This window comes from Symphalangus syndactylus, chromosome 12 (assembly GCF_028878055.3).
Source record: "Symphalangus syndactylus isolate Jambi chromosome 12, NHGRI_mSymSyn1-v2.1_pri, whole genome shotgun sequence".
Classification (NCBI taxonomy): Eukaryota; Metazoa; Chordata; class Mammalia; order Primates; family Hylobatidae; genus Symphalangus; species Symphalangus syndactylus.
The window spans coordinates 101,586,995-101,607,857 of record NC_072441.2 but is presented as its reverse complement, the minus strand read 5'-3'; the positions used below and the strand labels follow the sequence as shown (position 1 = coordinate 101,607,857).

General features: G+C 39.0%; 1 protein-coding gene and 1 long non-coding RNA gene across 6 annotated transcripts in view; one reads left to right on the top strand and one right to left on the bottom strand.

The window, feature by feature from the left end:
• Window positions 1–20,863, bottom strand: part of LOC134734566 (uncharacterized) — a 129,815-nt gene that overhangs the window by 60,708 nt on the left and 48,244 nt on the right. For 2 of the 5 annotated variants that reach the window (XR_010117657.1, XR_010117653.1), the window contains exons 3-4: window positions 12,937–13,049; window positions 10,230–10,333 (exon numbers count right to left, since the gene is read on the bottom strand). This is a non-coding gene — a long non-coding RNA (uncharacterized lncRNA). The remainder of the gene's footprint in view (window positions 1–10,229; window positions 10,334–12,936; window positions 13,050–20,863) is intronic. The other 3 variants (XR_010117655.1, XR_010117654.1, XR_010117656.1) reach the window with 3 other exon arrangements.
• SLC9C2 (solute carrier family 9 member C2 (putative)) overlaps window positions 1–20,863 on the top strand; it is a 103,692-nt gene that overhangs the window by 39,739 nt on the left and 43,090 nt on the right. Inside the window, exons 10-13 of the mRNA XM_063627325.1 lie at window positions 6,998–7,166; window positions 9,679–9,760; window positions 15,921–16,084; window positions 16,689–16,784. Coding sequence (XP_063483395.1) covers window positions 6,998–7,166; window positions 9,679–9,760; window positions 15,921–16,084; window positions 16,689–16,784 — 511 coding nt within the window. The remainder of the gene's footprint in view (window positions 1–6,997; window positions 7,167–9,678; window positions 9,761–15,920; window positions 16,085–16,688; window positions 16,785–20,863) is intronic.

Below are 20,863 nucleotides of genomic sequence, written 5' to 3'. Positions count from 1 at the left end.
TAAAAAATGGGCAAAAGATCTGAGTAGACATTTCTCTAAAGAAGACTACAGATGGCAAACAGGTATATGAAAATGTGCCCAACATCATTGATCATCAGGGAAATGCAACTCAAAACTACAATAAAATATCATCTGATCCCAGTTAAAATGGCTTTTATCCAAAAGACAGGCAATAACAAATGATGGTGAGGATGTGGAGAAAAGGGAACTCACATACACTGTTGGTGGGAATGTAGATTAGTACAACCACTACAAAGAATATTTTGGAGGTTCCTCAAAAAACTAAACACAGAGTTATATCATTCAGCAATCACACTGCTGCATATATACTCCAAATAAAGGAAATCAGTATATCAAAGAAGTATCTGCACTCCCATGTTTATTGCAGGACTATTCGCAATAACCAAGATTTGCAAGCGACCTAAGTGTCCATTAACAGATGAATGGGTAAAGAAAATGTGGTACATATACACAAAGGAATACTATTCAGCCATAAAAAAGAATGAGATCCTGTCATTTGCAACAATATGGAAAGAACCGGAGGTCATTATGTTAAGTGAAATAAGCCAGGCACAGAAAGACAAATTTCACATGTTTTTACTTATTTGTGGGATGTAAAAATTAAAACAATTGAACTCATGGAGGTAGAGAGTAGAGGGATGGTTACCAGAGGCTGGGAAGGGTAGTAGGGGGATAAGGGGGGAAAGTGAGGATGGTTAACAGGTACAAAAAATAGAAAGAATGAGTAAAACCTAGTATTTGATGGCACAACAGGGTGACTGTAGTTGATAATAATTTAATTGTACAATTAAAAATAACTAAGAGAGTCTAAATGGATTGTCTATAACACAAAGGATAAATGCTTAAGGGCATAGATACCCCATTTAGCATGATGTCATTATTACGCATTGCATGCGCTGTATCAAATATCTCACGTACCCCATAAATACACACACCTACTCTGTACCCACAAAAATTAAAAATTAAAAATTTTTGATATACTTTTTTACTATTTGAGATTTTTTTCAGTATTCATGTATTGTTTTATCATTTAAAACCAAGATAAAGTAACTAGATTGGCCTTCTCAAAAGCTGGGTTGAGGGAGCGTTAAAAAAAAATTATGAAGGATATGACAAGTTCATAAAAGAAGAAATATGAATGGCTAAAACATTTTTAAGTTTCAAACTCACTAGAAATTTTTAAAAATAAAATGAAAAGTAGTAAAATCAGTGGTTGCTAAAAACCATGCATTCAGCCCTGTGAGACTGTGATAAAGACCCTGTGGAACACTGGCCCTGCCTCCCTCATCAGACAGCTCAAAGGACCCTCTTCTGCTTGCTGTCTTCACTCCAAACACATGTGACAAAGTTCCTCAGATACTTGTTCCTTCAGGTCCTTCCAAGGCTGTCCTCTGGCTGTCCTTCATCCTGGCCCCCAGTGCCTTCAGATTATAGGACAAACGATCCTTACTTAGGGAAAGCCTCCCTGCTTCTTGTCCCTGCCATCCACCTCCACCAGGGGAGGCACCGCTCTCCCACACTCTTTCTCACTGTGTAGTTCTTTTAGCACTCCCTGCAAGTATTATAGAACACTTACTTGTATAGTTAATGATTTAATGTTTGTTTCCACAGTGAAATGTAATCCCTGGGGGAAGGGATCAGCTCTCTTGATCTCTACAACATTCTTAGATTCTGGAATAAAATTTTTGTATATATTTGTTGAAGGACTAAATAACTGTAAGAATCTTATGAATGTTTGTATTCCACTTCTAAGAATGTGATTTAAAATGTGGAGTGGATAATGTGCTCATCAAATTATATATGCTAAATATGTGCAGATTTCTGTACCAATGAAGCTGTTAAATTATTTTAAAAATCTGGGTGATGATTTATTCAAAGTATTTTCATTGTAGTTGTATTCATAGAGATGAAAAATTAGAAAGAATCCAAAGGTCCTGAGGGGTGTGAATTATGGACAAGAAAATCTTGTACTTTTATAAAATCACTTACCCTTGATGTGTATATTTTTAAGATTAATAGAAAATTGTTCCTAATCTGTTAATAAGCTCCACTATGTATAAAATGTTTAAAGAATATTTAAAATTAATAATCTTTGAAGGTAGACTGAAAGCTACAATTTGTGAGATTGCTTGCATTTATGATAATCAGAAAAGCATTATGAAACGCATTAAAAGATATTTTTAAAAATCCAGACCTCAGGATTTCACTTTGACGAGGTACAAAATTAGAAAAAAAAGTATAATTGATTTCCACCTTGACAAATATTAATTTGGCCTTTTTGATGTTGCAGTCAACACCTCTAGGGAACTCTGAATGTTTTTAAATAGTCATTGGGCACAGGGGCTAGTTTCTGACTTGAACGATGACCTTAATGAATTTTTTTCCTATAGAGTTGTAATGGGCATATAACTTAATTCCTATTTTAATGGTGCCCAGATTTTTAGTACTCAAAAAAAATGAAATTTTATTTCTAGAACTGGCTTTACTTTATAGCTGTGAGCTGAATCCTGGTGGATTTAGTTTACATACAATCAGGTAAATTCATTCCAATCTAGTGATTTCCCAGGTCAGTTCAGGTTTGTTGGATTAGTTACAGTCGTGTGTGTGTGTGTGTGTGTGTGTGTGTGTGTGTCTTATGTGATTGGTCAGTCCTTGGGGGAATGGGTGGGAGTGGCTGATCTTTTTCATGTGTGATTGGCCACTGATGGTGGCAATGGAAGGGACCAGTGATCTTCATTTTATCTGGTCAAGCCTGTTCTGGGACCAGTTGCTGATGTCCTTGAAGTCTGTCACCTGGACAGGGGCTCTAGTCAGGACTCTGTTGTATCTAAGTCCCTCAGGTTAGTCATACTCCTGAGAGATTGTCAGACTTCCCATCCATACTCCATTAATCAGCAGGACCCCACATTTCTCTGACAAGTTTTCCCCAATGTGAAGAGCTGGAACTAAGGGTAGAACAGAGACATTGTCTCCTATCAACTCTTTAGTCTGAGGTCAGAGGATGCTGATTCAGCTAATTCTACTTCCAGGTCTTGGTTGTACAGCTATGCAAACTTGCCTTAAAAAATAAGTAATCTTTCAGCTTAGAAGCCAAACAATATGGTACATTTTTTTCCCTGTCTCTGGTGACATCCCTCACCCCCACCTCCATCCCAGGCAAACAGCAACCCCACGTCTCCTTCTCTAAAAAGTAGTGACCGTGTGAATACAATAGGACTTGCTGTTTGAAGTCTCAAGGTTCACAGAGATGCATAAAACACAGTACCTGTCCTCAAGAAGTTTATATTCTAGTTGGAGGGATAAAATAAATATATAAATAACTGTAATATAAGGAAAGACAAGCTTCATATGGGAGGCTTAAGAAATGTGTTATGGGACCGGGCATGGTGGCTCACACATGTAATCCCAGCAATTTGGGAGGCCAAGGTGGGTGGATCATGTGAGGTCAAGAGTTCAAGACAAGCCTGGCCAACATGGTGAAACCCTGTTTCTACTAAAATACAAAGATTAGCTGGGCGTAGTCTCACATGCCTGTAATCCCAGCTACTGAGGAGGCTGAGGCAGGAGAATCGCTTGAACCTGGGAGACAGAGGTTGCAGTGAGCTAAGATCACTCCACTGCACTCCAGCCTGGGTGATAGAGTGAGACTCTGTCTAAAAAAAACAATAAAAATAAAAAATAAAAAAGAAAGAAAGAAAAAAAGGAACAGGAAACGTGTTATGGGGATTCATAGCTAGCTGCGGGGTTCTGTGCAAAGCCTGCTCTGTGCTAGATTTACAAATTCAAAGGAGTCATAGGTTGGGTTTCCTGGAAGCAGATTCTGAGAGGGAGGGTTGGGACAGTTGTTGGCAGAAGGTTTACTGGGCAAGTGTGGAAGGCAGAATTGGGCAAGGGGAGAAGCTGACCCACAGCACAGTTTCATCCAAGGCTCCCCTGAGTTTTGGGAAACTGTGGAGCTGGAAGAGCCCTTCAGAGTCATCCCACACTGAGACAAGGGAACAGGCCTTTGTATCTCTGCATAATGCAGTCATTGGCCAAGGGCTATCCCTTGAGAGGCAACAACTTTGAGTAGGACAGGTCCCTGTGGCCCAGAGCAATGTGCAGTGAGAGGCAGAGCCATGCAGGCCCACTTAAATCCTCAAATTCCTACCAGTTGGGGGATGGGCTGTCAGCCCTGAAGAGGATGTCTACATGGAACACCACAATATCCACTATAAAAGAAGTGGTGTTCCTGCAATATATTAAAGTGTTTTCTTTTTCATATTACACTTCTTTATGTATGACCTTCTTTCTATTCAGCTAAAAAAGGATTAAGATTTTATGATGAAACTCCAAAATAAAGAGTTTATATATAGCTCCTGATTTCTGAATATTTTTGAGACCCCACAATGAGACAACAGTTCTGAAAGCCAGGCTTTGCTGAAGAAGACTTTGTTAAATTCTGAAAATATCCTTTTTACATATCAAGAGACAAGCTTGGTAGATCCGGATTATATAATTTTATTTTATGCCATGGTGAAGATGATGGAGGATATGGCAAACAGGAAGGGGACATAGAACATTGCTGATTATAGAGGGGGTTGAGATTAGGGTGAGGACACTGCTCCACCCCTATCGTATCCCCACCTATACCTCCTGTTTGGAACTCTGAGAAAATATAGCCTCCTAGAGTGACATGGGCCTAAGGCTACTGAGTAGAAATGGTGGGTTGACCTATGTAAGTAGACAGTAGGCCCGAGATAGTACTGTTGATCCTTCCTTAATCTGTTTCTGACATGGAAGGAATCTGAAGTTCTTTCCTCCTCTGTAGTGAATTCAGAAGATATTTGGTGAGTTTGCCAGAAGGGTCACCAAAGTGAACCCATGTTGGAGGGCTGCATGGGAGACCACTCAAACCTAGGGTCAAATGGGAGTGGCAGCAGACCTCAAGGGATCTGCACTGCTGGGTGGTGGTGGTGGTCACTTAGTTGGCAGAGGAGACAGGTCATCTGAGCAATTACCATGCATTGGCCTTGCTGAAAAAAATAGACCAAGAATACTTCCCAGTAGATGTCTCAAGAACAGGGGCCAAAGGCCAAACACAAGTAACACAAAACACCTAAATCAATAGATGTTCCCTGCAACACTTTCCCTGATGCCATGAGTTATGTGAATTTCCTTCTACATCCAGACCCCGTCTTGGGAAGGCAGGGCAGGGGGAGCATCTTGGAAAACAGGAGAAACTGCTCTTTATAGGGAACTTTGAATTGACTATTTGTATAGGCAAGACCAAATTATACCCAAAGAATCTTTAAACTAGAAAAGACTAAATTATTCCATTTGAAAGTTAACATTTCGTTCTGCCATGAGAGCTCATGTGTAAGCTGAGATTGGTCATAAAGAAAGAAACATGGCTTTAGTACAATGTTTGACTCAGGTACACATCCATTATCTCATTTCATCTTTAAAACAACACTAGGAGATAAGAATTATCATCTCCAATTATTTATCTCTGTTATTTTCCACACTTTGAAGAAATCAACCCCCAGAAAAGCAAAGGACCTTTTCCAAGGTCAAATGGCTAGTGAGTGCCAGAGATCTTGTTGAACTGATGGTTCCATGTCACTAGAGGAAAGGCTTTAATGGAAGGAATTATCCTTAAGTTGGCCCTCGAAGTGTGTGTGGGTTTTCTGTAAAGACTAGAGAAAAATATTTCAGAGAGGATGAGCCAAGATAAAGAAATGGGAATACACGAACATAGTAAGCATTGCTGACTGAATATTTTGTATGGATACATATGTATCATATATAGTCATAATTATGTATTGATAATGTATTGAGTGCTGACCACATGCAAAGCATCATTCTAAGCCCTCAGTATTGCCTCATTTAATTGAATTACCACAATAATCCTTTGAGGCAAATACCATTGTTATTATCTTCATTTTACAGATGAAGAAGCTGAGACACAGAGAGATTAACTTGCTTACGTAGTTATGCAGTTAGTAAAAGGCAAGCCTAGATTTAACACAGGTAGGCTGACTTCAGAGTATTTGCTATTCTGCCTCCCTGTTTTTGATATCAGGAAATGACATAAGTTGTTTCTATTTTGTTTGGACTCTGATATTTTAGGGAAAGGTTATTTAGTAAGGCTGAAAAGGTTGGTAAGAGTCACGTTGCAAAAGGCTTGAATACAAGGCAGAGGAGTTTGCCCAAATAATTATATACATTATAGGTGGTAATTATAGATTTTCTGTTTCTCAATGACAGGAATTCTCTAAATTGACTTGTGCAATTATAATTGATCAACTGATACACAATTTTTTTTTTGAGGCTAAGAACACATCTGATTTCACTTTTGCCGAAATTTCATTTGTTCTAAATCATTTGAAGTACAGTATTGATATTCTCTCAGTGCCAGTCCCTTAATGATAGATTTTAAATTTTGGCACAGTGTCCTATAGAAAAGCAATCTGGAGAGCAAGAAGGCACAAATTAAAATTATTTGTGTGACATTTAGCGTATGATTATTGTGGGAGCTCAATAAACATTTGTTTTTTATTATTTATTAAGTTTATTAATGTGTCCAAAATAATTTTACATTTAAGTCATGATCTGCACATCCCCCCATTATAATTTTTGAATCCAGTCATGTATGGCTTTTCAGGGAGTAGATGAGCTTGTCAGCATTCTTAGAAGAGGTTTCCCTGTGAGAATTTACTACCCAATTCCAAACAGTATACAGTAGTGTTGATGATAATTCCTTATATTTGTTTAGAAGTTCTAGCATTATTTTTCAAGATTTAAGTGTTATGTGCAAACTTTAAATAGTAGATTTGGTTAGTCCCAGAAAATTGGAAGGACTTAACAATAAATTGCATTGTTTTTTCTTTCCCGAAAATTTTTATATTAAATTTAGTATTTAGTACATGCTTTCAACTATGAATAACATTAATAAACAAGGTGTGATTTATTTTTAATGTTTCTCTCTCCACAGGTTGCTTACTATTTTGTTAGTGAGCCCTATTTTGATGCATTCAAGTTATGAATATAATTGGCGATGGGGAGTTGTAATCATGTGGTCTGGAATTAAAGGAGTTTTTAATTTACTCTGGGCTCCTGATGTTTATAATCTCGCTGAACGAAAAGTGGAAGTACCGCAAATGGTAGGAAAGATCATGTCTCATGATTATTCATATTTATCATTTTTACTTGTCTTGCCCACTTGTCAGAACTCAGTAATAAAGTTAACCAGCTTTGAATTAGATTTTTAAAATGCATTCTTTTAAGTAGAAAGGAACAGAGCAGAACGTTATTTATGTTGAGAATGTGAAAGGGACCAATAGTCATGGAGTAGTTATGGATGTGGTATTAGATAAACTTGAGCTCTGATCTGGACTCCACCATTCACAGGCTGGGTGATCTTGAGGAAGTTCCCCAGCCTTGCTGAGCTTCAGTTTTCAGTTGAGAATTGAGATGATGCTCAACAAAATACCAGACACTTAATAAATGCTCAATAAATGTTATTGAACACACACATGCTGTTTTCTTTTCTTTTATTTTTTTGAGACAAGATTTCACTCTGTCACCCAGGCTGGAGTGCAGTGGTGCGATCTTGGCTCACTGCAACCTCCGTCTCCCAGGTTTAAGCAATTCTCATGCCTCAGCCTCCCAAGTAGCTGGGATTACGGGCGTGCACAAACACATCTGGATTATTATTATTATTATTTGTTATTTTTAGTAGAGACAGGATTTCGCCATGTTGGCCAGGCTGGTCTCGAACTCTTGGCCTCAGGTGATCCACCTGTCTCGGCCTCCACTCAAAGTGCTGGGATTACAGACGTGAGCCACCAGGCCCGGGTCCAAATGCAATTTTTCAATAGCTGTCAGAAAGCATGAAAAAACGATACCCTTGTCAAGAGCATTCTAATCCTTATAGTTCTTAGAACAAAAACTGAAATGCTAGTTAAGTATGCCAAGATAAAAAAGATTTTATACATTTTTAAATTAAGGATCTAGTTAGGTTTATGTCTTTAGGGCTAATTTTAAAAAATTTATTTCTCGAAAAGTTCTGGGCAAAGACTCCATTATCTGTAGCACAAAACAAAACTTGGTTTCCTTTCCACTCTTTCTCAAAGCCTTTCCCCATGGGTTAGCTGGTAGATTTCTGGGGAATCTGGTGGTGGCTGCATCTGACATTCCAGGCAAGATTCAAAGAGCCCAGTGCATCTGCTCGCCGTGCACCTTGTCATTTGTGACAGCACTATGAGCTAGCTAGAGAAGTTTCCAGAAACTGCTAGAAATCTTCAGGATCAGCCTCTCATTACCTCCTAATCAGATGAACCCCAGATCTGTTTCTGGGAGGGGGAAAACCGCTTGAATGATATGAGCTCAAGAGCACTGACTCACCTACCAAGGAATCTGGAGGTAGATGTACAGAGTTTGTTGCTATTGTCTAATTTCCATCCTAGAACTTCTCTTTACTATTTTGCTCCTGCCCCGAAGGCCCAAGGAGTACAGTATTTATTTAATACCTTCTTTTTGGGAGCAACTATTGACCTCTCCATCTTGCATGTGGAGAAATCCAATCAAAGAGAGTAGCCTTCTGTATGTAGCATGAGAGGGAAAGACCTCAGGTGCCCTAACTCCCCAAACAGGAAGTGCTATTTTTGATGGAGTATCATATTCCTATTCCTCACCACATTTTTTTTCTGAGGATTTATATCTGTGGGCCTGATCTGGGCATGAATTTTGAGTTCAAATAATCAGTGGTTTTGCAAAGACTTTGGTTCTTTCCATGCTCCAAAAGAAAAGTAAAATAATCAACATTACAGCTCCTCTGATTTTCTTTTATGCAAAGAATTGGCCTAAAACCAAGTCAATGAGAAGTTAACTAGCACCTGGGCATCATTTTACAGTGTTTCTTAATTCTGTCTGGTGTTAAGAATCCCACCCTAGACCTACAGAATCACAACCCACAGCGGGAGTCAGTATGTTTAACAAGCACTTCAGGTGATTGTTGTTATTAGTCAAGTGTGAGAGACACTGGAGGAGAAATTACTATTAATTCCTCTTTTCAGTGAAGGATGCTGTGGCTCTGAGTGGTGGTTAAATTAACTGCCCCCCAATCACATGGCTAAGAAATGGCAAAGTCATGGCCTACAAATGTTATCTTTCTCCTTCCGCACAGCACCTCTCCAGGCCCCACCACAGCTCCTGCCTTCTCCTTCAGAGCCTCTGGTACAGCCGTAGCAAATGCTGATGGCAGACACACATCCCTCTGCTGCCCACGGTCACCACCACCTGTGGTTGCTGGGCTTTCTCCCCACCCTGCAGGTTCCACAGCCATGCCTGAGATGGCTACCACCGTGCTGTCTTTGCATGACTGCTGCCAGGAGTGGCAACTGGGGAGAGCTCCTCCCTCAGTGTCCTTAGCATAGAATCTCCAGTCTATTGTTTTCCTCGTTCAGATTGAAAATTAATGTCTGCCCCAGTGTAGTATGTTCAGGCAATGTCCACAAAACCGCCTTTTTGCCTTAACTGACTTATCAGAAACAGGATTTTAAAATGTGGATTAAGATATTAATAGAATTTTGTTAGTGGCTAATTGAACAATGATTGCTTTTGGAGTACTTATTTAATGTTTTGGTTCTAACTATTTATGTGCTTTGTTTTTAGTTTATACTCTATGTACAAGTAATATCATTGTTGACAATGGGAATAAATTCATACGTGATGACTCAGTCAGCCAGGAAGTTAGGTAAAGTATGTGTCTCATTCATGAATTAGCTGGGGAGAATAATACAAACAGGTTATTGTTGGGTATCATGGCGACATTTCTCATGAAACTGTAGGAGTTGGTTTAGAAATTATTCATTTTTCATTTATTCATATATTTAGATACTGTATTACTTGGGATATCGGTTCAGCCAGTTTAACAAAAGCGAAATGAACGGAGGCTTAAACAAGACAGAAGGGTTTCTTTTCCCTCCACCAAAAAGTCCAGAAGTGTGAGATGGTTCTACTCTACAAAGTTGTTTAGAAATCCAAGTTCCTTTCCTTTAATTTCTTTTCCATGCCCTAGGGTGCTGCTCTTGTCCACAGGGTAGAAGCCTGCTCACTATCACCATGTCTACAATCCAACCAACTAGAAAGGGGAAATGGTGGGGGATGGGTGTGTGGCAATGGAGGGTAAGCAGCCTCCCTCTGTATATATCATTATCACTCACATTCCATTGGCCAGAACTTAGTCACGTGGACACACATGGGCAAGGGAAGCTGGGAAATATCATCTTTCCGGGCTGGCGATATGATCAGCGAAAACTTGGAGATTCTATTGGCAGAAGGAAGAAGAAGAGAATGGATGTTGGGAGATAACAGCAGGCTCTGCCACAGTTGGTTATTTCTAAAAGGAATCTCAGGCCATTTATAATAAAATGCATAAATATAATAAAATAACAAATAGACACATTCGGTAGAGAAATCCAGGATAAGATACTTGGTGGCAATAGGTTCAAGGGGAGAGGGGAAAACTGGGGTGAGATTAGGCAAAGTCTTATAGTAGAGCCTTAGTATAGTTCAATATGCCATGGCCTGATCCTCAGCTTTGCTGCTACAGAGACCCGATTTTGTCTGGGTATTTAAAATTGATCAGACTACTGGAGATTTACATGTCAGGCATAACTTGGAGATATTGCAGGTTCAATTCCAGACCATGTGACAAAGCAAATAATGCAATAAGTATCACAATAAAGCAAGTCATACAAATTATATGGTTTCCCAGTACATATAAAAGTTGTGTTTACACTATACTGTAGTCAATTATAATGCAAAAGCACAGTGTCTAAGAAAACTATTTACATACCTTAATGAAAAAATGCTTCCTTGCTAAAAAAAATGCTAACAATCATCTGAACCTTCAGCAATTCATAATCTCTTTGCTGGTGCAGGGTTGATAGCTGCTGACTGATCAGATCAGGGTGGTGGTTGCTGAAGATTGGGCAGCTGTGGCAATTTCTTTAAGACAACAATGAAGTTTGGCAGATCAACTGACTCTTCCTTTCATGAAAGATTTCTCTGTAGCATGCAGTGCTGTTTGATAGCATTTTACATAGAGTAGACCTTCTTTCAAAATTGGAATCAATCCTCTCAAAACCTGTTGCCACTGCTTTAGCAACTAAGTTTATAAAATATTCTAAATCCTTTGCTGTCCTTTCAACAATGTTCACAGCATCTTCACCAGGAGTAGATGCCATATCAAGAAAGCACTTCGTTTACTCATCCATAAGAAGCAACTCCTCATCCATGCAAGTTTTATCCTGAGATTGCAGCAATTCAGTCACATCTTCCGGCTCTACTTCTAATTCTAGTTCCCTTGCTATTTCCACCACATCTGCAGTTACTTCCTCCACTGAAGTCTTGAACCCCTCAAAGTCATCTATGAAGGTTAAAATCAACTTCTTCCTGACTCCTATTATTGTTGATATTTTGACCTCCTGCTATGAATTATGAATGCTCTTAATGGCACCTAGAATGGTGAATTCTATCCATGAGGTTTTTTGTTGGTTTTCCCTACATCCATCAGAGGAATCACTATCTATGACCGCTATAGCCTTACAAAATGTGCTTATTAAATAATAAGGCTTGAAAGTCAAAATGACTCCTTGATACTTGGGCTGCAGAATGGATGTTGTGCTAGCAGGCAGGGAAACAACATTCAACTCCTTGTCCATCTCCATCAGAGCTCTTGCATGACCAAGTGTATTGTCAATGAGTAGTAATATTTTGAAAGGAATCTTTTTTTTCTGAGCAGTAGGTATCAATAGTGAGCTTAAAATATTTAGTAAGCCATGCTGTAAAGAGATATGCTGTCATCCAGGCTTTGTTTTTTCATTTTTAGACCTCAGACAGAATACATTTAGCTTAATTCTTAAGAGTCTTAGGATTTTCAGAATGGTAAGTAAAAATCGGCTTCAACTTAAAGTCACAAGCTGCATTAGCCCCTAAGAAGAGTTAGTCTGTCCTTTGAAGCTTTGAAGCTAGGCATTGGCTTTTCCTTTTTAGTAATGAAAGTCATCCATAGCATTCTCTTCCAATATAAGGCTGTTTATCTACATTGAAAATCTGCTGAATCTACATTGAAATCTACATTGAAAATCACCTTCATCAGTGATCTTAGCTAGATCTGGATAACTTGCTGCAGCTTCTACATCAGCACTTGCTGCTTCACTTTGCACTTTTATGTAATGGAGATGACTTCTTTCCTTTAACCTCATGAACCAATCTCTGCTAGTTCCTAACTTTTCTTCTGCAGCTTCCTCACCTCTCTTCACCTTCACAGAACTGAAGAGAGTTAGGACCTTTCTCCAGATTAGATTTTGGCTGAAGGGAATATTGTGTTGGTTTGATTTTCTCTTCAGACCACTCAATCTTTCTCCATATCAGCAATAAGGCTGTTTTGCCTTCTTATCATTTGTGTGTTCACTAGAGTAGCACTTTTAATTTCTTTCAAGAGATTTTTCTTTCCACTCACAACTTGGCTGACTAGTGCAAAAGGCCTAGTGCTTGGCTTATCTCTGCTTTTAACCTGTCTTCCTCACTAAATTCAATCATTTCTGGTTTCTAATTTAAAGTGAGAGATGTATGACTCTTCCTTTCACTTGAACACTTAGAAGCCATTGTAGGGTTATTAATTGGCCTAATTTCAATATTGCGTGTCTCAGGGAATAGCGAGGTCCAAGAAGAGAGTGAGAGAGAGATGCAGAAATGGCCAGTCTGAGGGGCAGTCAGAACACACACTTACTGATTATTGTCCTATGTGGGTGTGGTTTGTGGTGCCCCAACACAGTTACATTAGTAATATCAAAGATTACTGATCACATATCACTATCATGGATATAATAATAATGAAAAAGTTTGAAATATTGTGAGAATTACCAAAATGTAGACAGACAGATATGAAGCGAGGACATACTGTTGGAAAAATGGTGCTGATAGACTTGCTAGATGCAGGGTTGCCGCAGACCTTCAATTTGTAAGAACTGCAATATCTGCAAAGCACAATAAGGTAAAGCAGAATGAGACAAGGCATGCCTGCACCACATTCACAGATTCATCAATAAACCAGAAGTCCGATTTACTAGTTTATAATGAGGATGAATTTCTATGTCTGAAATTTTTGTGACCATTATCACAGTATTCACCTCTTACACCAATTTTCTTGATAAACCAAATTGGTAATCAAAAGGTTTCTTGTAGAGCATGGGACTAATGAGGGCAAATGAAGGATAATGTTGAAGGAGAGTTGTTCTAAATATGGAAGTAGCCTGATATATTCATCCTGTCCTACTCATAAGAGACAACACTGCTCTGCTTGGGTGTTTTCAGAAAGTCCTGCACATTCTTAGAACTGTGCCTCATAAACACTATTGCAGAACTTCCTGTGACAGCCCACCTCAAAGCAAAGGGCTCCAGTGTTTGAGTGCGGCTAGCACGTGGGGCAGATTTTAGGCAGTTCTCCTTTTTCCCCAGTTATGGACTTGCTCCCCTCCCCTCCCCTCCCCTCCCCTCCCCTCCCCTCCCCTCCCCTCCCCTCCTCTTCCCTTCCCTTGCTTCTCTCTCTCTCTCTTTCAACGGCTCACTATCTTGCCCAGGGAGGTCTCAAATTCCTGGGCTCAGCCTCCAGAGTAGCTGGGACTACAGGTGCTCACCACCCCACCAGGCTGTGTTTGTCCTTCTTCATTTAAAAAAAAAGATACAGGGCTGGGTGCGGTGGCTCACGCCTGTAATCTCAACGCTTTGGAAGGCCGAGGCAGGCGGATCACAAGGTCAAGAGATCGAGACCATCCTGGCCAACATGGTGAAACCCCGTCGCTATTAAAAATATAAAAATTAGCTGGGCATGGTGGCGCATGCCTGTAGTCCCAGCTGCTTGGGAGGCTGAGGCAGGAGAATCACTTGAACCTGGGAGGTGGATGTTGCAGTGAGCCAAGATTGCGCCACTGCACTCCAGCCTGGCAACAGAGTGAAACTCCTCAAAAAATAAATAAATAAATAAAATAAAAAAATAAAAAAAGATACAGGATCTCACTCTGTCACCCAGGCTGCAATGCAGTGGCACGATTATGGCTCACTGCAGCCTTGACCTCCTGGACTCAAGTGATCCTCCTGCCTCAGCCTCCCAAATAGCCGGGAGTATAGGTTTGCACCACCACACCCAGCTCATTTTTATTTCTTTTTTAGTAGAGACAGGGTCTGGCTATATTGCCCTGGTTGGTCTTGAATTCCTGGGCTCAGGGGATTCTCCTGCCCTGGCATCCCAAAGTGTTGAGATTATAGTTGTGAGCCACCATGCCTGGTCTCGGTTTATTCTTGTTTGCAGTGAAAAGGTGTGCTTGGATTGGCAAAAACTCATAAGGCAGCATGAGTGAAGTTAATTTGATGCCCGAAGTCTTGCTCACACTTTCCTTCCCACAAAATCCCTTTGACTGCCAGAGATCCTGACCCAGCTGACTCTCTTTTTTTAAGACAAAATATGTGGGTTTCTCTCATGCTTCCTTTCTTGTGATTCCTCCTACTCTGGTATTCAAAAGTGAGATCAGTGAGGGATTTTACTATCATGACAATGCTTTTTTTCTCTTGTTTCTTTTTTTCCCCTCTGTAAATTTTTGGTTGTATTAACCAAGCTTCAGAATTTCTTTTAACTCACTGTGGAATAAAGATTGTATAGCAAGTACTTTATCTTTTCAGAGTCAATGTTCATCCTTTCTAGAAATACCATGTATTTAACAGGTGCTTGTCGGAGTTGAGTTTTATCAGTCAGAGTTTCAAACCAACTCCTTCCACCTGGTCTAATGCTTTTAAGAGGTCCCTCCTCATATTCTTCCAGGATTATCTTAAACACTGGGAGTGCATTCAGATGTACTGGTGCCACCAGGTAGCCCACATGCCCTCATAGTTCCCCTGAGCAACTGGAAAGTGGCTGTTGCCCCATCATATGGGTGGGATCTAATTGGGCAAATGAATACATTTTCTCCTTGTGTGGTCTTAGCCATGGGAATTTTAAATCCAAGGCAGCAGGCAGTCAGATGCCTCTTTGCTCCAGGTTACAGTGAACTGATCCTGATGCTTGAGAGGGATATCCCTACAGACCTCTCTGAATCCCCAAACTTCAAATCACTCCATTGTACGCAGTGTCCCATAGAGAGTGAAATAAAGTTAAACTGAAACGTTTAGAAGCCATTTAACCCTTGAAGAGACATTTCATATGCAATTATAAGGAGAGAACAGCTTTATTGAGATGGAATTGTGAGTAAGTAGGCTAAGCTTGTTTACTTATTTAATTCTTCTCTTTGGTAAGTGAGCCTTGTAGTTCATACCTCAAGAAAATACAAAATGCTACAAATTTTGAACATATTGATTCACTGGCCAGAAAACAGAGATGTTAAACTTGAGGGATCTCTACTGCACTGGCCTTTAAATGTTATTATCTACATTATAAGAAACAATTAGAGAACTTGTTAAAAATGCAAATTTTCAAGCCAATCTGATTCTGTAGGTATGGAGTGGAACCCAGGAATTTGCATAGTTTAATAGGCAGCCCTTCCACCTGTACCCTTTACACTTTGAGAAATATGGATTGGGTGCATTGAAGTAGTCATGTCTTTAGCTATAGGGAAAGCAAGGAAACTAATAAACATTTTTTAGCAGTTGAGTCAGATAAAGTTGAGCTATACAGCCAAAAAGAAACAAATAGTTGGGTAATCTTCTGGGAAGTTTTGTATGAAAAATTGTCCTTGCTCTAACCACTCTGGTTTGCAGGTGATCTCAAGATTTCACTACATGATCATGCAACATTTTTTGCTTTCCCTTGCAGTCCTCACTGTACTCTATTAAAGCCTTTGCTTTTGTCTTTGTCACAGGTTTGTGTGTTCTTTCCCTCCCAAGACAAATGGCCTTGCAAAATGCCACTCAGCACATCCAGGAGATAGTACAGAACACAATAACTTTATTTAAAACAGAAAAAATTTTGACAAATGTTAACTGGACCTTAGTAGAAGATAAAACGAGGATCGAATACATTCCTGTGAGTTGATACCTGACAAAAAGTAGTTTTCCTTTCCTCCCCTTGGTCTGCCTCGCTTGCTTTAGTCTATTGTTAAAGACCTGATTCTGCTAATTAAATGTCAGAAAACTGAGGGGAGATAGTTACTGGCTTTGCTATTTTGGTGAAATGAGTTTGAATTCTGTCTCTAAAGAGAAGGTCTTGGTTATCCAGCTTTATTTGCCAAATACCAGGAGAATGGATGTTTTACAATCTGGCTGGTTGAGTACCAATCAATGGCCTCTGCCAAGATAATGTTTTTAATGGCTTAAGATACTGATAATTCTCTCCTGGTAGAACTGTTATAAAAAGCAGAAAACTTGGGCTGATTTAGAGAGCAGTCAAGCATATAGATAAGTTTAGAGAAGAATTTGGGATATAAATCTCCCCAAATGAATATTTACTTTAGCACAATTGAAGGCAACACTTCGTATATGAAAAAACATTACGTAGCTCTTCATTCTAGCAATTCTGCTTTGAATTATTGGAATCTTTGTTGACAGTAGCATTTGCCAGTTCCTAATCATTTTTACTTATTTTTAACTTTATCCCTTTATGTTTTAAAATGTCATCTGATACGATTCAGTTTTCCCAAGTTTCACATAACGATATGAAGACAGAATCCACAGCAGATGAAGCTTTAATAGAAGAAGCCAGATTGCACGTAGCTGCAATACAAATGGTTGGTGCTGTTCACATAATGTTTTAAAATTTCTTTTCTTGCAATGTCTTTGATCCTTGCATATGATTTTCAGATGACTTGAAAACTTTTCTTTACCTTCTGATAGTCTATTGATTGTTAAAATTAATGTGTGTTTTGTTAAAGTTAAAAAATAAAAAGTCTCCCTCTTCCTGAGGCTTGAAGTTTAAGTCACAAACCTTATTATCCTGTTTCTATGTCTGACAAATTTTAGCAGTGACTTTTGAGGGCCCTTAGAATAATGTTTGGTGCTATTTACATACTAGATAATTAAACATTTTCAAATATTTAAAATTGCTTTTATAAATTTAACATATCTGAGTTCCATTTATACAAAATTCTCTCAAGTGCTAATTTAACTGTTAGAGATATAATAAGCTAAAATAAATCTGATGAATCAAAAATTCTCTTGAAATGTTGTAATACTAGTATTTAAATGTTCTGTATAAATATAGGAAGATTACCTGGTAAAATCAAGTTTATACCAGCTTGTCAAATTGTACATTTTAAACTGGAATTATAATCAAATAGAACAAATTTTATTCAATATAAAATGTATATAAAATACTAATTGTGACCAGAATTCTTTTTTAGTTTTTTTAAAACTTATTGTCAGTATTAAGAATTCCTAACATATGCAAAAGTAGATAGAATAGTGTAATAAATCCTCATGTACCCATCACCCAACCTTAAAAACCATCCACATGTGACCAATACCTGCTGCATCCTAACCTCCATCTTATGTATTAGTTTGAAACAAATCATACATCTGTAAATATTTCAGTATATATCTCTAAATTTTAAAGTATTTTAAAAAATATAAAATGCTAACATTATACTTAAAAATGAACAATAATTCCTTAATAACATCAATGTCGACTCAGTGGTAAGATTTCCAATTGTCTCAGAAATGTGATAAATATTTATTTTTATAGTTTATGTTTTCAAATTGAACTCCAGTAAAGTCCACACATTGCAATGAACTGATATGTCCTTCAAATCTCTATTAACATAGAAATTCCTTCTTTTTGCTTTCATTTTTTCTGTTGAAGAATATATTTCTTCTTATTTATTTATTTATTTATTTATTTTATTTATTTTGAAACAAAGTCTGGCTCTGTCATCCAGGCTGGAGTGCAGTGGCGTGATCTTGACTCACTGCAACCTCCGCCTCCTGGGTTCAAGAGATTCTTGTGCCTCAGCCTCCCTAGTAGCTGGAATTACAAGTGTGTGCCACCATGCCCAGCTAATTTTTGTATTTTTAGTACAGACGGGGTTTTGGCACCATGCCCAGCTAATTTTTGTATTTTTAGTAGAGATGGGGTTTTCTGGCCTCAAGTGATCTGCCCACCTCAGCCTCCCAAAGCACTGGGATTGCAGGTGTGAGCCACTGCTTCCAGCTTGAGGAACATATTTCTTCTTAACTTAAGAAATTATTTTCATTCTTTTAAACATTTCTATACTTAGTTTAACATATTCTCAGAATTTGAAAGGCTTTCGTCCACAGTAGAAAATTACGTATGGCCACAAATTCTTTGCAGAGCCTCCTATTAAAAAGTGGTATCTTTATCCTACCCCTTGAATTTGGGCTGTTCTTGTGATTTGTTTTGAGCATAAAATATGGCAAAAGTGGCTTTGTGAATGTTCTGGAGCCTAGGCATTGAGAAGATTTGTAGCTTCTATCTTTTTCCCACTCTGAATGCCACCCTGAGACTGCCGTGCAAAGAAGCTGACCTAGCCTCTGAAGAATGAGAAGCCACCTAGAGGAAAACTGAGGCAAAAAGGCCAGTACCTAACTTCCAGACTTGTGAATGAGGCTGCCTCAATTCAAGGGGTGGGGCAATAGACTCAACCTCTTAATAGTAAGACATGCACAGAATTTGTGGCCATATTTACTGTTCCACAGTTTGCCCACTGGCCACAATATTTCTACCCCTCCTACATGTAAAACAGACTCACCCTTTTCCAAGTACCCAAAAAGCTACATCCTATTTGCTACCAGACTCAAAGTCCAGTATCTTATGATCTGCAATCCAGGCGAGAGGCTCCTTGGTTGCCTCTCCTGAAGTGTGACTCTTCTTGATCTAGAGACCTGTGAACTAAAAAGAAAAGTTATCTGCCCCCCAGACACCCAATATTCAGTGATGATCAACAGACACTACTGTTTAAGAGAGGGAAGAATGGGATGGCCTGAGAAATTACTGGTCCATGGCAATTCTGAAATCCATCTGGGCACACATACCAATTCTCCCCATTCTTTCCGTTTCCATAGGAAATAATCCATGCTTGTAGCCAAGTGGCTTTCTCAGTTTGATTTCTGCCTGTAGAAAACTGGGAGGTTTATATTCACTTAGAACTGTCTCTGTCCCTTTTTGTCCAATCTAGCACAATTACCATAAAAATTGTTTGTTTTCAATGACTCTGGTTTAGTCCGCCCCACTTCACGGTTTCTTTTCAGGTAGACTGTTGACCGTATCAGATAATGCAGATATGAGTCTGAGGAGGCCTTTAGTCTTGTTGAGAAGGTAGATGAAGTACCACCTTGAATCTTTGGGTGGTCTTAACAAAGGGCCTTCAGCCACACCCTTGATTTGATTTGGAAGCGGAGGCCATATTTTACTGGCAGCACCCTGGATTTGGTCTTTTTTTTTAAATTCTACTTTAAGTTCTAGGGTACATGTGCACAATGTGCAGGTTTGTTACATATGTACGCATGTGCCGTGTTGGTTTGCTGCACCCATTAAGTCATCATTTACATTAGGTATTTCTCCAAATGCTATCCCTCCCCCATCTCCCTACCCCATGACAGGCCCTGGTGTGTGATGTTCCCCGCCCTGTGTCCAAGTGTTCACATTGTTCAATTCCCACTGATGAGTGAGAACATGTGGTGTTTGGTTTTTTGTCCTTGTGATAGTTTGCTCAGAATTATGGTTTCCATCTTCATCCATGTCCCTACAAAGGACATTAACTCATCCTTTTTTATGGCTGCATAGTATTCCATGGTGTATATGTGCCACATTTTCTTAATCCAGTCTATCATTGATGGACATTTGGGTTGGTTCCAAGTCTTTGCTATTGTGAATAATGCCTCAATAAACAGAGTTTGCATGTATCTTTATAGCAGCATGATTTATAATCCTTTGGGTATATACCTAGTAATTGGATTGCTGGATCAAATGGTATTTCTAGTTCCAGATCCTTGAGGAATTGCCACACTGTCTTCCGCAATGGTTGAACTAGTTTACACTCCCACCAACAGTGTAAGAGCATTCCTAATTCTCCACATCCTCTCCAGCACCTGTTGTTTCCTGACTTTTTAATTATCACCATTCTAACTGGTGTGAGATGGTATCTCATTGTGGTTTTGATTTGCATTTTTCTGATGACCAATGATGGTGAGCATTTTTTCATGTGTCTGTTGGCTGCATAAATGTCTTCTTTAGAGAAGTGTCTGTTCATATCCGTTGCCCACCTTTTGAAAGGGTTGTTTGATTTTTTTCTTGTAAATTTGTTTAAGTTCTTTGTAGATTCTGGATATTAGCCCTTTGTCAGATGGGTAGATTGCAAAAACTTTCTCCCACTCTGTAGGTTGTCTATTCACTTTGACCGTAGTTGCTTTTGCTGTGCAGAAGCTCTTTAGTTTAATTAGATCCCATTTGTCAATTTTGGCTTTTGTTGCCATTGCTTTTGGTGTTTTGGTCATGAAGTCCTTGCCCATGCCTATGTCCTGAATGGTATTGCCTAGGTTTTCTTCTGGGGTTTTTATGGTTTTTAGGTCTAACATTTAAGTCTTTAATCCATCTTGAATTAATTTTTGTATAAGGTGTAAGGAAGGGATCCACTTTCAGCTTTCTACATATGGCTAGCCAGTTTTCCCAGCACCATTTATTAAATAGGGAATCCTTTCCCCATTTCTTGTTTTTGTCAGGTTTGTCAAAGATCAGATGGTTGTAGATGTGTGGTGTTATTTCTGGGGCCTCTGTTCTGTTCCATTTGTCTATACTTCTGTTTTGGTACCAGTACCATGCTGTTTTTGTTACTGTAGCCTTGTAGTATACTTT